The sequence below is a fragment of the Urocitellus parryii genome, chromosome 10 (genome assembly GCF_045843805.1).
Source record: "Urocitellus parryii isolate mUroPar1 chromosome 10, mUroPar1.hap1, whole genome shotgun sequence".
Taxonomy (NCBI): Eukaryota; Metazoa; Chordata; class Mammalia; order Rodentia; family Sciuridae; genus Urocitellus; species Urocitellus parryii.
Genome location: NC_135540.1, coordinates 63,663,234 through 63,678,182, shown reverse-complemented (window position 1 = coordinate 63,678,182; position 14,949 = coordinate 63,663,234). Strand labels below are relative to the sequence as shown.

At 31.6% G+C, this 14,949-nt stretch overlaps 1 protein-coding gene across 1 annotated transcript in view; it reads right to left on the bottom strand.

The window, feature by feature from the left end:
* Nucleotides 1-6,508: 6,508 nt before the first annotated feature.
* The window catches only part of Ndst3 (N-deacetylase and N-sulfotransferase 3), a 138,155-nt gene continuing 129,714 nt past the window's right edge, over nucleotides 6,509-14,949 (bottom strand). Inside the window, exons 10-13 of the mRNA XM_026389692.2 lie at nucleotides 14,020-14,190; nucleotides 12,534-12,643; nucleotides 8,413-8,515; nucleotides 6,509-6,628 (exon numbers count right to left, since the gene is read on the bottom strand). Coding sequence (XP_026245477.1) covers nucleotides 6,509-6,628; nucleotides 8,413-8,515; nucleotides 12,534-12,643; nucleotides 14,020-14,190 — 504 coding nt within the window. The remainder of the gene's footprint in view (nucleotides 6,629-8,412; nucleotides 8,516-12,533; nucleotides 12,644-14,019; nucleotides 14,191-14,949) is intronic.

Sequence of the window (14,949 nt, the reverse complement as noted above, 5' to 3'; positions counted from 1 at the left end):
GGTTTAGCAATGCAATCCCAAATTCTTCCAATTTTACCACTTAGATGATTAAATCACTCCTCCATTTTGGCAGAAGAGATGAGTCACATAGAGAGTCTAATGTTACAACAACCTCCATGTGGTAAAATAATTCAAGGGAAGAAACAGTACCTTTTCCTTACCAGTGGCCACACTTGACTTCCCTAGATAGATGAGAAAATCAAAGCCCCCAAAATCACCTATCTAGTGTCCCTTAGTTAAGATCATACATTGGACTACAGTCTATTCAAAGTGTTTGAAACTTTGAAAAATATTTATCAAACGAAGAAGACCATCTTCTCTGGTCCAACTATAAAAATTACGCATAATATTTAAGAGAAAAGTCTGGTTTCAATTTCAGTTATTGATTTGAATACAGCATTTGGCCAGAAATGCAGGCAGAAGGCATTTCTTAAACTTAATTTATTCTCTCATAACCAAAAAGCAGCTTGATGAAGACAGTTTTATGTAACTTTGCCAGATTCTGTGTGCTTTGGAAATGTCACACATTTCATTCAGTTTAATTCAGTTTTCTTTATCATAAAATGTGAACAATTATATTTATCCTAAAATATTGTGGATAGTATATGCTATAATCATTTAATTATATTAGCTTTGACTTTCTAAAATACTAAAAGTATTGTTAAATGTAATGTATAATTTTATATGTCAGCTTGATTGGGCCTCAGAATACCTAGATAGTTGGTTAAATATTATCTATGAATGTAGCTGTGAATATGTTTCTTGATAAGTTTACAATCAATTGGTATGTTACAGGAAACATCCAATCCATTGAGGACTTGAATAAAACAAAAAGATGGATGAAAGTTGAATTAACTCTGCCTGGTTGCTTGAGCTAACTTTCATCTTCTATTCTCAGTGCTTACTTAGTTCTTTTTTTTTTTATATCTGACAGATTTTTACCATATACACCTGCCATGTTACTCTATACATTATTATTCTACAAATCAAGTGGAATTCCAGATCTCTCTGCTCCTACCAGACCATGTCCCTTTGCCTTCTTTAGGTGTGCTTTCCTCCGATTGCTTCTAAGTGTCATTCCTGGCAGATTTTGAGGAGTAAGTGAGACATGCAGGTCATTCTGTTAGGCTCCTGCTGCATCAACTGCTCCCTTAGGTATCCTGAAGAATAGCTAGTTCTTTAAATTCATACTGGAATCTATACCATTGACTCTCTAACTCTCATGTCTTTCAACTACTCTTCTAGCTTTCCTGGATCTACAGAGTGCAGACAGCAGATTGTGGAACTTCTCAGTTTCAACCATTTAATCTAATACCGTACAATAAATTTTATATAAAAGAATATATACCTACAGGGTATGTTTGTGTATATGTGTGTGTGTGTGTATACACACACAAATATATATATATATATATATATATATATATATATATATATAATATTAATATATATAATTATTATATATATTCTTTTTATATTTTTATACATATACACACACTTATATTTCTATTGGTGCTATATATTTTGAGAACTCTGATATATTGAAATTATTGCACTTGAATCTTGCAAGTGAATATGTTTTCTTACTTATTGATTTTACTTATGATTCCTTTGTCTCTAAGAGATTTGCCAAAGGATACGGTTGATATATAGCTAATTCCAATTTTAGTGATTTATCAATTTTTATATTCATAAGAATAGGATAAAAAGTAGTAATAAAAATGAAAATGTTAGGTTAGGTACAGAACTAATTGAAGAAGTTTCAATAAAAGATTAATTTAATATACTAATAAATAAGTGAAAAATTTGACTCCACCATTTGTCAAGACCAGTGACATATAGAAAATTCAAATGGACAAAAATCAGGATAATTACAGATCAATTAGTACTAGGAGCCCTGCATGAGAAGCACCATCCTCAATTCTGTTAGTACCCTTGGCCAACTCTAAATATTCTTTGGGATGGAATCAGTGCCATACTGTGTATTTTAGGGTTCTCCAGAGATGCAGAATGATAGGACCTCCATATCTGTCTGTCTATTTACCTATCTATCCTCTGACATATAAATATTCTATCTATCTATCTATCTATCATCTATCTATCTATTATCTCTCTCTGATTTATTATGAGGGATTGGCTTATATGATTATACATGCCAAAATGTCCCATGATCAACTGTCTGAAAAATGGAGAGTGGGTGAAGTTGGTGGTATACTTTAGTCGGAAACTGAAGGCCTGACAACCAGGGGTGTTACTGGTCTAAATCCGAGTCTGAAGGAAAAGATGTCAGAGAGCCAGATAAAAAGAAGAACATTCTTTTCTCTTTCACCTTTTGCTCTCTCCAGGACCTCAAAGGACTGGACAATGCCCACTTACTTGGGGAAAATAGTCTACTGTTCACTCATGGAAATTCTAATTTCATTCACAAACAACCTCCTTGACACACCTAGGAATAATCTTTGATCTGGCTCAAAGTGACCTATAGTTGACTATCACACTGCCTTTATTCTTCATCCTCAAAGGTCAAATTAGTCAGCTTTTGTGATGTTAAGTGAAAAGATGGTGAACATTCCAAACCAGCCCAGGAATAATTTCTTAAGGACTATCTACCATAGAGTATTTATTTTTGCTACTATGACTGCTGTTTGGATATGAGTGTTTTTGTGTGTTTGGGGGGCTGATGTGTGACGTATGGACAAGGATAAGGAGCAGCTAAGTTGTCAATTATCATCAAGCAGAGTAGAACTTTGGCATATTAGAATTTAGCTATACAGTGCAAATTGATATTATGGAGATACCTTCACATGAAAATATTTGACCAGTTCAGTGCCTCTCATCTGTGAGTTGTTCCTTAGGGTTTAAAATGTATCTCCTAGAAAATGCAGGACTGATATCTCTGAAAAGCATAATATCATGCTGTTGTACACCAGTAATATTGATGGATTGGTGTATTAGCTAGTACTGAGACTGGTCCTAAAGTAGATGAAATATGGGACTGCATATTTGGGAAGAAAATTGTAAAATAAGATGTATTCCAGGTAGGAGCAATGTATGTATGTGGTGTGTGTGTGTGTGAGAGAGAGGGGGCGGGGGAGGGAGAGAGACTCACTACTTGAAGATAAGATGAGTTGCAACAGGAAATTTGATATCTGGAAGAGAAAGGGGTTGAAATAGAGAAAAAATGTGGAAAATGAAGGTAGACATTTAGCTCTACATATTTTGTTCAGAGATTGTTTTCTAGATTTTTAAAATGGGCATGGTGTTATGTTGTTATTTTTATTTTAAAAAAACTATTGTTGTACTCCAATCATCATTCCCCAATACCTCACCTTCCTTTCACTTTTCCCCTCCCTTGATCTTTCTCTACTCAACTTGTCTCATTTCAATTTTCCTGATGTCCTTTATTCTGTTCTTTCTCTCTCTCTCTGTCTCTCTTTATCTTCCACAGATGAGAGAAAGCATATTACCTTGGACTTTCTGAGTCTAGCTTATCTCCACATGATGTTTTCTGTAATTTTATAAAGGAAAGACTAGCTAACACCTTTTAAAGATCTAAAGAAATAAAAGGGGGTTCATCTGTGAGAGCAGAAAAGAGTACTGGAGTCAGACATTCTACAACCACCTGGGTTCTCAAATCTCTAAAGCAACAGCTGTGTGATTTTCTCATTCTTTTATTCCAGAGTCCCAAAAGTGATGTAGGAGCTGCTTTAAATATGATACAACTAAAAAGGAAAAAAAAAACACAAGAAATAACACCAAAATTTAGGAGAACTTTGAACAGTTGTATACAAATTTTTACTTATTCCCTACTCAGAAGCACTCATCCATCTCTACTTTAGATTATGTTAGTGGCATCTATGTTCTGTTACCACTTCCCACTGCCTCCCAGGCAAAATTATCAAGTACCTACTTCTTGCCTAAAATCACTAGTCCCAAAATCTTCATTTTCTTATAAGAGTTTATTGTTTTACATGAGGTACCATGCCACTATCAGAGTTATATCCAGTTTTTTTTCTTTAAAAAAATGCAGAGAAAAAAAATGTTTTCAGTAATTTTCATTCAATGTGAATGACAAATATTATAGCTATAAACAGGGAAATAACCATTTCATTTCTTCCTGAGGAAGTTTCATATTTTAAGCAATGAAAAAGGGAATTCTATACAAAGCAATTTTTAAATCATGTTCTCTCTCAGTCTTTTCTCATGTGTATTTATGTTAGTTTCAGAATAGCATGACTGACTGAAATATACAGTGTGGAAAATATGCACATCTTCTGGAATTTGATAGTATATTCAAAACACACGCTGAGTGGTCAAAAATCCTTTCAAACCCTTGCAACTGTATGTAGCATCAAACTCCATACTTTGTGATGGAGTTAATCTTGATGCTATATCTTCCCTTTTTTCTCCTTTCATTATACAAGCACTGAGTATAAACAATTATTTCAAAGGGTGAATTGTTCAGTCAAGTCAATTTACCTTGACAAGAGAATACCATTCACAACTTATTCAGAAATTTAAAGGTATATCTCATCTTTAAAGCGTATATGTATCAACTTTCCTTTTTTCTTTTGTCAACAAAAATGTTGACAAATAAAAACAAGACACTGTATGTAACTGCTGCAGCCTCCTCTCATTGCATCCTTCTTAAGTCAATTTTCTTAAATTAATGGAGATGAAAGATTATTATAATTTTTTTAGTATATTTGGCATATGTTGCTTTGAAAGAGTCAACAGTAGGCATAAAGACTGAATTTCTCATGTTTGTTTAAATGATTTTGCTTTTGCTTTTTACTAAGGGTCTTACAATTGTTTTTCTTCCAATTCTTTCTGCTCTTTGTTTAAAAATTAATGCATTTGGGGGGTACATAAGATCTCAAAATAACATTTAATTGATAATTATAATGTATATTTAAAATTACAGCAAGTATAAGGATCAAACATTTCATTTTCTAATTATTATACAGAATTAGTTTTACACATTATAGTGACAATGAAAATAGTAGTTTCCTTGCATATATTTTTTTAATCATACCTTTAAGGATTTTTTATAAAGACATGTAATCATAGCAGGGAATTTATTTACTATTTAAATTTTGTGTGTATGTGAAGTAATCTAAAAGTAAGTAAATATTAATACAAGAAAATAAGTTGATTTATTTTAAATCTTTTCCTTTTTAAATATTTCATTAAGTAAGTATAAATATACTTCAAGAGTCATGTGATGCTTCATTTAATTTTGTAGCTATCCATAAATTTAACTGTGTTCTGTTATCTTCTGTGACAATGATATGTGAAATAATTTTAAAAATGGGATTTTATTCTTATTTTTCTCTGCCTTTTATTACAATTATCATTTCAAATATAAGATTATAAATCAAATATTAATTTCTGTTTTATTACAAATCTGACATTATATAATTTTATTTTGGACTATAGGAAAAATGTAGCTTTGTAATAATATAAGGATAAACAATCTGAACAATCATCTCGGGAAGCTGTCCTTAGTTTTAATTTGGTAGGTTTTACTCTGGGAAACATATAGGTAAGCTATTCATATCAAAAGATGGTTTGTTACCAGAGATGACACATATCTCAGAGACTCTGCATGCATTTCTGTAGAACTAGAGAGGACTGCTGGAATAGATTTGTAGCACACAGCAAGTGGGTATAGAGTTCTCAATGATATATCTTTAGACCCCTATCCTTTCTCCTTTATAGAGGATTTAGTCAGTACACTTACATTATCATTTACTATTTTGGTGTACTCAGTGTGTTTCTACGTATCATCCAACAAATTTACAATATATATTTCAGTATAATAGTTACCTTACAATGGAAGAGTTAGTAATTTTTACATAAATGAACTAGACTATATATATGACAAATCACTTTTCTTTTTTTGCTACAGTACTTCTCTTTTTTATGCAGATAAAGCACATGTATAGCTTTTTCACTCTCTGATCTAGCACAAATTACAATTTACAATTCTTTCTAAATACTTCAGTGGATTTAAGTTTTGACAAGCGTTTTTTTTTATGTGTTATGCTTCTTGAATTTTATGTTATATTGTGAGGTTTATTTTGGTTCTTATTTTGAATGATGCCTCATAGAATCAAAGAATTAAAAATAATTACAGGCAAACAGTGGTCTAAAAATCTGTAGACACAATCTTAGTTGACATATCAAAGTGTAAATATTAATATGAAATGGACAGTTTTGCATTTGTGTTTGTTATTTATGTTTGCTGCTACTGACTTACACATGAGTGCACAGTAAGTAGTCTATGACAATCTCACAGGCTCGGATGAGCATTAAGCAGTAGGCCATAGGCCTCAGGGTTGTAACATATTTTTCTTGTCCTTTTTTTTTTTCTAATAATCCACATGCCAGCACATGGAAGGAGCCTTGTCCTTTCTTCTTATTTGAAGAGGTATATTTTGATCATCTTTTGGTAGCTTCTGAAAACTTTGGAAAAGATGAATCCTCAACAAGTTTTCTCTCAATGCTATCTCACTTTCTGCAGTTCTTGTCTCAACCAAGATGGGAGAGGTTGACCCAGTTTGTGTAGCAGCTTTGAGAGTTCCACATTGTGATCTCGATAGTAGCTTGACAGAAATGCTCTGCTCTGAGTGGGGAGGGAGAGATACAAGTACATTCAATTTTGTTTATTAAAGTATATTTTATACATTTTGACTATGATTAAATAATCATCAAGTATATCAGATCTGGATTAAAATTTGTATTAAGCAGGTGAACTGTTTATTTTGCCCATAGTGTTTTGTTGACATTTTTGAGGCCCTTTATATTTACCTTTCTCTGAAAACCATATGACCAAACCAGACACTTTAGCCCCTTCAATTTGGTAGGTTTTACTCTGGGAAACATATAGGTAAGCTATTCATATCAAAAGATGGTTTGTTACCATAAATTCATTATGTACTTCAATGAATTCATTATGTACTTCACAGTAACCTTGTAGAGAGATTTGAAATTGATATCTTGAAAAGTTCTTTACCACTATATTTTGTATTTTATCTCAGTGTGTCTATGTGAGACCAGAGTAAAATGAAATGTTAAGAAAAACTTTATATGGTATCTTTTAAATGTTGTAACTTTAATAAATAAATTTTGTAAAAAGTTTGACATAAAAACAATAAATTTTACATTGCTCTCTTGAAATAGTATAGAAATGTCCCTTCAAACTCTTTTAATGTATTAGGATTATTTTAGAGTGCTATGAGGGTATATTTTTATCAACCAAATAAAATTAGAATTCAGAGAATGTAAATTCTTTATCAAAACAGTAGAAGTTCTATTTCCTAATGTCTTTGATACAGAATTTAAGTATGAGCTTTTTGATTACAGGCCATATATCTATCAGGCCTGATACAACAAATAGTTTTCAAAGTCCTGTTAGATATAATTTTCTAATAAATTCAGATAACCTAAGCATTCTCAGACAACCTCAGATTGTCAGTTAACATAAGGTATTATACAATCATAATCTACTTGCATTCTAATAGCCAAACTACATTTTAAGTAGACTGATTATGAAATTAAAATATGAATAAATTTCATGTGCATTAAGTACTAAAGTAAAAATACAGGATATTCAACCTGAAAAATACTATAGCATAAAGTGTTCATCATCTCAGGATACTGAACAGAATAAACAAAGTGCTAGGTACCATAATGTACACATCTCCATTCCTTAAAACCTGAGTAATCAGGCTGGGGATGTGACTCAAGGGGTAACGCGCTCGCCTGGCATGCGCAGGGGAACTGGGTTCGATCCTCAGCACTACATATAATAAAGATGTTGTTTCCACCAAAAACTGAAAAATAAACATTAAAAAAAATTCTCTCTCTCTTAAAAGAAAAAAAAAACCTGAGTAATATATTAGTATATTATACATCGGGGAAATGTATTAATTTTTTTTCATTTTAATAGCATAAAAACAGTTCAATGTTCAGTACATTATAACAGTAATATTATCTAGGCTATACTTACCACTATCGAGTAATTTTGTGGTGACAAAAGATAGAAACCTTTTGCTCCTATTTTCAATTTCTAGTTGATATATTTCCTGTCTTGGATTCAGTTAACCTTTTACCTTTTTAGTGCAAAAATTTCTGTGCACTATCATTCTTTTTAGAATGAGATGATATCTTTCTGTCCTTATTAAAAATTGAAAAAATTCTATTGTTTTCATTTATTCTTGCATGACAGGTAATGTTATAAAATTGAAGAAATAAAAAACCAAACAACATAGATATTCTAAAACTCAATTGTCACTTTTAAATTTTAGAAAGTTGGATTTGACTTAATCACTTTTCTAAGAAATCAGATGTGATGTTACTATTTATTCTTTTGTACAAATAGCTTAGATTTTTAAGCTCTACACTTACATCAGAATCCATTGGTGGATATTTTCTTCCTTTACTCTTTCCAAGGCATTTTGTTTTACCTTCTTCCAGCAACTGACACCAGAAACCTTTATGAGAATCAAACCTAAAAAATTACAAACCCCCAAAGAAACCTTAAAGAAATTATTTTTAAGTAGTTTATAAGATATAAAGAATATCAATCTATAACAAATAAAACTGGAAGGTTTTTTTTCTTTTATACTATATCTCTTTGCATAAAATCTTGTGTCATAAAGAATCAAATAGTATAGAAAGACCTCCAGCCATGTCCCACCTGTCTATGGTTACCACCCACTGTTACATGTTTAAGTTAGCATACAATCCTGAAATCCGTAAAGTTAATAAAAATTATGAGCAAGATTTGCACACTGAAAACTCTAATTTCCATGCTAATTTTGTCATAAGGAATTTTCAGTCCCTCTGTCATATTTCTAAGTTTGCCCAATTCTTAATACAAAATTTTTCAGTAAAAAATATCCTATTAATAAAAAATTAAGACTAATTCCTTCATCTGGTATCAAAATATTTATAAATTTTAAGTCCATTTTTATAGGGTTTAAAAATGACATATCAATCTTCATCACTTCTGTGTATCACAGAACTACAGGGTGATTTGAGAGAAAAGATTTTGATGTGCCATGGAATTAGAATTCTATAGCTATTAACCAAATTTAATTATTTTCCAGATAAAAGAATTTCTTCTTTTAATATGAGAGCTATATTAAAGTAATTCCATCTATAAATGGGATTTTCATACTATAATTGTAATAATAATAGTATTACGTTAAATTTATATTTGTTTATCAAAATATTTTGTATTTCTCTATTTGAACCTTCATTATAACCCTGTTAATCAGCTTTTTATTACTGTGACAAAAATACCTGACAAGCACAACTTAGAGGAGGTAAAGTTTATTTTGAGTTTAAAAGTTCAATTCATGGTTGACTGACTATTACTGTGGATCTGAGATAAGGCAGAATATCATAGCAAAAGGGTACAGGGGAGTAAAGTTGATCAGTTCATGGTAGCCAGTAAGCAGAGAGTGAGAAAGAAACCAGGGACCAGATATAGTTCCCAAGGCCATGCCCCCAGAGATCTACTTCCTGTAGCCACTCACCACCATTAGCAATATATAAAGTTTCAAGTTTCACCACTTTCTTGCCAACATCACATATTATCTTTTGGATTATAACCATTGCAATGGGTGTAAACTGGTATCTCAATATGGCCTTAATTGCATACCTCTATAATTACACATTTATTTGTAATATGAAATTCAGTGAGTCGAGAGATAGATTCTGTTTGTAGCAATGTCTGATACAACTTAAAAAGCTCATTTTAAGCTTTCAGTCTTGAAAGGAAGTACTTCCTGTTGATATACTATTTATTACTAAAATTCACAATAGTTTTTGTGACAATGGGAAGAACTTAAGATTGGTCAGGGTAGGTTCCAGAAATAACTGATTTCCAAATCTGCCTCCTTAAACTACTTGCTGAGTAATTTTTGGCTTAATTTTTCTATGCTCTAATATTTTTACCTGAAAAATAGTACTATTTTGCTAATACTACTTATCACACAGTTTTGTGAGGATATATATACACACACACATAGAAATTATTTAGTATGTATAGTAAATATGTTTAGTAAATATATTTCTATTCAAAACTTAACATTTCTAGATGCTTCTTCATAGGTCATCCCAAGGATAACCAGATTTTAGTTACTATGACAACTAGTTTTGCTATTAAAAAGTCTTTATACTGGTAGATTCTTACCCAAACTCATCTGCAGTGAGTTGGGAAAGAACTCCTGGCAACATAATTTTGATTATCAGGATGTGATATTAGAAACATTTGAATTCTTTCTAAATTTAATGCATCTTCAGTCCTTTATGACTTAACCAAGCCTCATAAAAAATACACACACACACACACACACACACACACACAAGAAAAACTATATTCTATCTCTGACTTTTAAATTAATAATTCCCATGCATCAAAGTTTTCAAAGTAAATTTGTATTAAATTTTTATTTAACACAGTCTGGTTTCACTAAACAAATTTATTAATGGGCTGAGAAATGAGACGTCATGTTCAGGTATTTAAGTAACTAGTATTTCTGAATTGAAGACTTCTGTCATGGACATCAATGCCTATGTGATAATTGTGAATGGACATATTTGTGGTAAAATTTAAAATTTATATTTTTAATTTTAATTTATCACATTAGCACAATTCATGTCAAGTTTTAATTTTCTTCATTTTTCAAATATTTAATTATTTTTAAAACACTATATAACACATAACCTGAAAACTAAACTAGTGTCAATATAATAACAATCCTATTGTTCATAATTAAGGAATTAAGTTTTTGTTGGACAAAAGTTTTTAAATGAGGCCTCTCAGCCTCTCTGGATACTGGCCCTCTTTTAAGGCAGTGTGCATTTGATTCAATAAATACCCTGAAATATGTTGTAAAATGTAACTTACTTTTTTGAATGAGAAAGTTCCAAAATGTATTGTTTTAAGCTAATAGTCCTCATTTCAAACCACACCCACACTCACTGAGAAAATCAGATTATTTTTACATATTCAATAAGACTTTTAAAATCCATTATGACAATAAAAAGTAATTTTAAGATCCAGACTATCCAGTTAGTTGGTATAAATTTTGGAATTCTAGAATATTTTCTTTAGTAATCATGGAACTGAATAAAAAACATTTTGACAATGGAGGATTTTTACCATTGCTTTTGAAAATAAGTTTTGATAGTAGAATTTGCTAAACTGAAAATAATCAGTTTAGAAACTTCTTAATTGGAGCATTCTTTCATGCCAAGAGAGTATTGTAAAAACCTTTGTGTATACCTAGTTTCATTCATTTATTCTACTTTGTATAATGCACTGTATTTAAGTGATTGGTTGAGAATTCATATTGGATTTTGTTTAGTAAATCCTTAATAAAGGAAGGAAGGAAGGGTCTTAAGCTGAAAAAGAAATGTAAACACCAAAGAGGTGATATTCACTATCATAGCAGGAAAATAAGAAATGATACCAAAATATATAAAGGATCTCTTAGTTTTTGGTATAAATAACATTTATGAGAATATACACTTTGTACTCATAGCCATCCCAATATTTCTACAGTATCACAGAAACAACTGTCAGAGTTACTATAAGAAGAGTAACTAAACTGTGAAGATGGGGTTCAGATAAACAACTGCAAAGGCTATAGGGTGAAAGAAGACTATGTTAGACCTAAGAAAATGACATGAAACCTCCAAATATTCTACAAGTGCACTAGTGGTTTTCACAAGGTGTGTCAATGATGATCACAAGAAAATATGAAAAGAAACTCACTGGAAGTGCATTGTTATTCTCAGGCATATGACAATTCAATTCAACAGTGAGTCGTTTCTTAAATTCTAATGCGTCTCTTGACCTCCTTGGAGTCAATTACCAAGGAAGATCAGAGGCAATAAAGAAAAAAAAAACTAAAAATAAAACTACCCAAACAAACAAACAAACAAACAAATCATTGCTTTTAACTGCTGAGGTGTCAGAAGAAAGGATGACAAGGTCACATTTATTTTACATAAAAACAAAGGTAAAAAATAAAACTACTGCAATAGAACAATAATAGTACATTTCTCTTTCTCCCTCCCTCTCTCTGTCTCTGTCTTTCTCTCTCTCTCTCTGCCTATGCTGTCACCTATTGGATTATTTCTGCCTGTATGACATTGTTTCTGAAAACTGCAAAAAAAGGCCAGTTCCAAAATTATCTAATCTCCTCTTCATACATCCAAGAGGTTGAAATATTGTCTGTTAAATATGTCAACTTTTATGAACTTATTTCAAGTCTACTCTTAAGGTTTGTTGTTAGTTTTTAGAATCACAATTTTTCCCCCACTTTTCTTCCAGGAGAAATCTGCATATTTAGGAGTAAACAGATGATTTAGGACCTTTCTTCATGACAATGTTTTAATTGTTCTTCCCCAAATGGTTAACATATAAATTGACAATTGCATCACCAAACTACAGTTTCTTAAAATTATTTCCCTGCTGAAAGTTTAATTAATTAATGAGAATACAAACTTACGTTAAAGCTTCTGAGTAATTATAATGAGGAGAGACTCCTAGAAACTTCTGTACTTCATCCATTACTGTAGCAGGATCAGTTCTTAGTTGTTGCCCATCGATAATTAGCAACTAAATCACCAAAATAATAACAATAATTATTATTATTTAATTAATGTTGAAAAAAGACATGTTAACTGTAAAATAAAAAATTTTCTGTTTATTCAGAAACAAGGTCCTAAGGAGAATTGCATGCATCATTATTAGATATAATCACACAGTACTTGTTAATGGCCTGAACCAAGAAATAAATCATGCTAATTAAGCACATTCATTTTTGTTACCTGAGAATTCCTACAAACACTATAAAAGCAAAAAGCCAATTGTGGGGACCAAGAGAGCTTAGAAATTTAACTGCAAAATCACAAATATAAGCCAAGAAAAAAAAAGCAATTATTCCATCATCGATATTGGAAAGGAGCACTGTGGGAAAAAAAAGAATGTTCAAAATAAGCCCAAATGTAATAAGAAAGAAGACATGCCATGTTTTACAATTCCATTCAGGAGTAGCAATGTAAAGTTTGAAGAAATACTTTGATAATTCATATGAAGAAGGTAAGAATTCTCAGAGAACCAGTGCATGTACATAGTTCCTCAAAAAACTAAGGGGAAGAATTTGTTACTATGATGATAGTGGACCCAGCAAGATAAAATGACTGAGGACGGAATGGAAGGTTACAAAGCCTGTAATGCAACTCCAGCCCATACCTATTTTCCAATATTTCTATCAGTCTAGATTAGCATTACTTAATGGAACTTTCTGTGATAATGAATGTTTTATAGCTGCGCTAACAGGTAACTATTGAGCATTTGAACCTGGATAATACAAATAAGAAGCTGCATTTTTAATTTCTCTTAATATTAATACAAATTGAATTAACATTAAGTGGTAATAGCTATCACATTGGACACTGCAGTTTTAAAAGTGCAAGTACACACCACATCTGATATGACTAGATGGTTTATACAATCCAAAGGATTTGATTTGGTAACCTAAGTTGATGCCCGCCCCCCCCCCCCAAAAAAAAAAAGAGTAAGGAATGTGATAAAAGCATAAGACTTCCAAAAATTTTAACAAGGTGATTCAGAAGCAAAATAACATCACTTAATTAAGCAAAACAATATTTGCCTTGTTTAGTTAAGAGGCTCCCTTCAAGCTTTATTTATGTCAGAATAAGAATTAGGGATCTAATCAGGAAGCTATTGAAACTCTTTACAATCAGGTAAGGCACCAGAAAATGGAACAGGAAAAATTACTCTGAAATACTTTCCAAAAATCAGACTACTTTTCTACTTTGCCTCTCTATTTTTCTTTGCCACAGTCCATTATTTATAAGTAAGAGGTAAAAAGCTAGTAGTTTTAATGAGTAAAATTTTCCTCTATCCTTGAGGCAAAATCATCAACTTAATGAGATTGTTACAAGATGTAAATTTTTATTGCTCCATACCTGAAAGGGAGGGAAATAAACAAGCCATCTCTCAATGTGGCTGGCATACCACCCAGGGACCAAACATCTCTTCTGCAAGGTTTTAAGCTCCGTGGGTGCGTGGGGCCCGGCTGAGATGACTTCGTAGAAGCTAAACTTCAGAGCTGCAGGGTCTTCATGGGATCGCTGATGCTGATAAAAAGGTGGATAATTAAACTAACTTGAAACATAAGCATAAATAATTAAAAGCCAATCTTTCTGACAAGTCCTTAAGCTAGAGGAAAGAGTGCCTCACTGCTGGAGAGTTATTTATTTTGAAATTAATAAAGGATGAAAATGTTTGCTTGAAGAATCAAAATTTAAAATTATGACATTGATGAGTACGTATTTTAGAGGATGAATTCTTATTGGTAGAATTCCTTAACCAACTTTACTGAGTTTTTTTTCCCCTTTGTATATATATTTTACCTGAAAGTAAACTTTTGAAAGCTACATTATGTCCCCTTTTCTGCCCATAAGAAAATCATTCATCAAGCTCAGTGGATACCCGTAATACATAAACACTAGTTCAGCCAAATAATTTTTGTTCTTCCTTGTAATGTAGTTTTTAGATCAGGAAAAAAATCCTATTTGCTATTTAAAATGGAGAAACTCTGACATATACATTATCCCAAATCCATAGATTTTATCATATATTACCTAGCATCTGAAAGCCAAGATTATTTTATCTAAAGGTAACTTTTGCAGTGAATCAGAACCATTTATTGTTCAGAAAATATAGAAAGCAGCAATCCAAATATGAAAGTGTTTCATAATGACTCAGATACCAGCCCATGGATTTGAGAAAATCATCTTTTCCTTAAATTGACCAATAAATATTCAGGCTTAGTGGTAAGATTGTAAATGTTTACCACAGCTAGTTGAGAAGCAAATTTGCTTTAGTTAGGATTC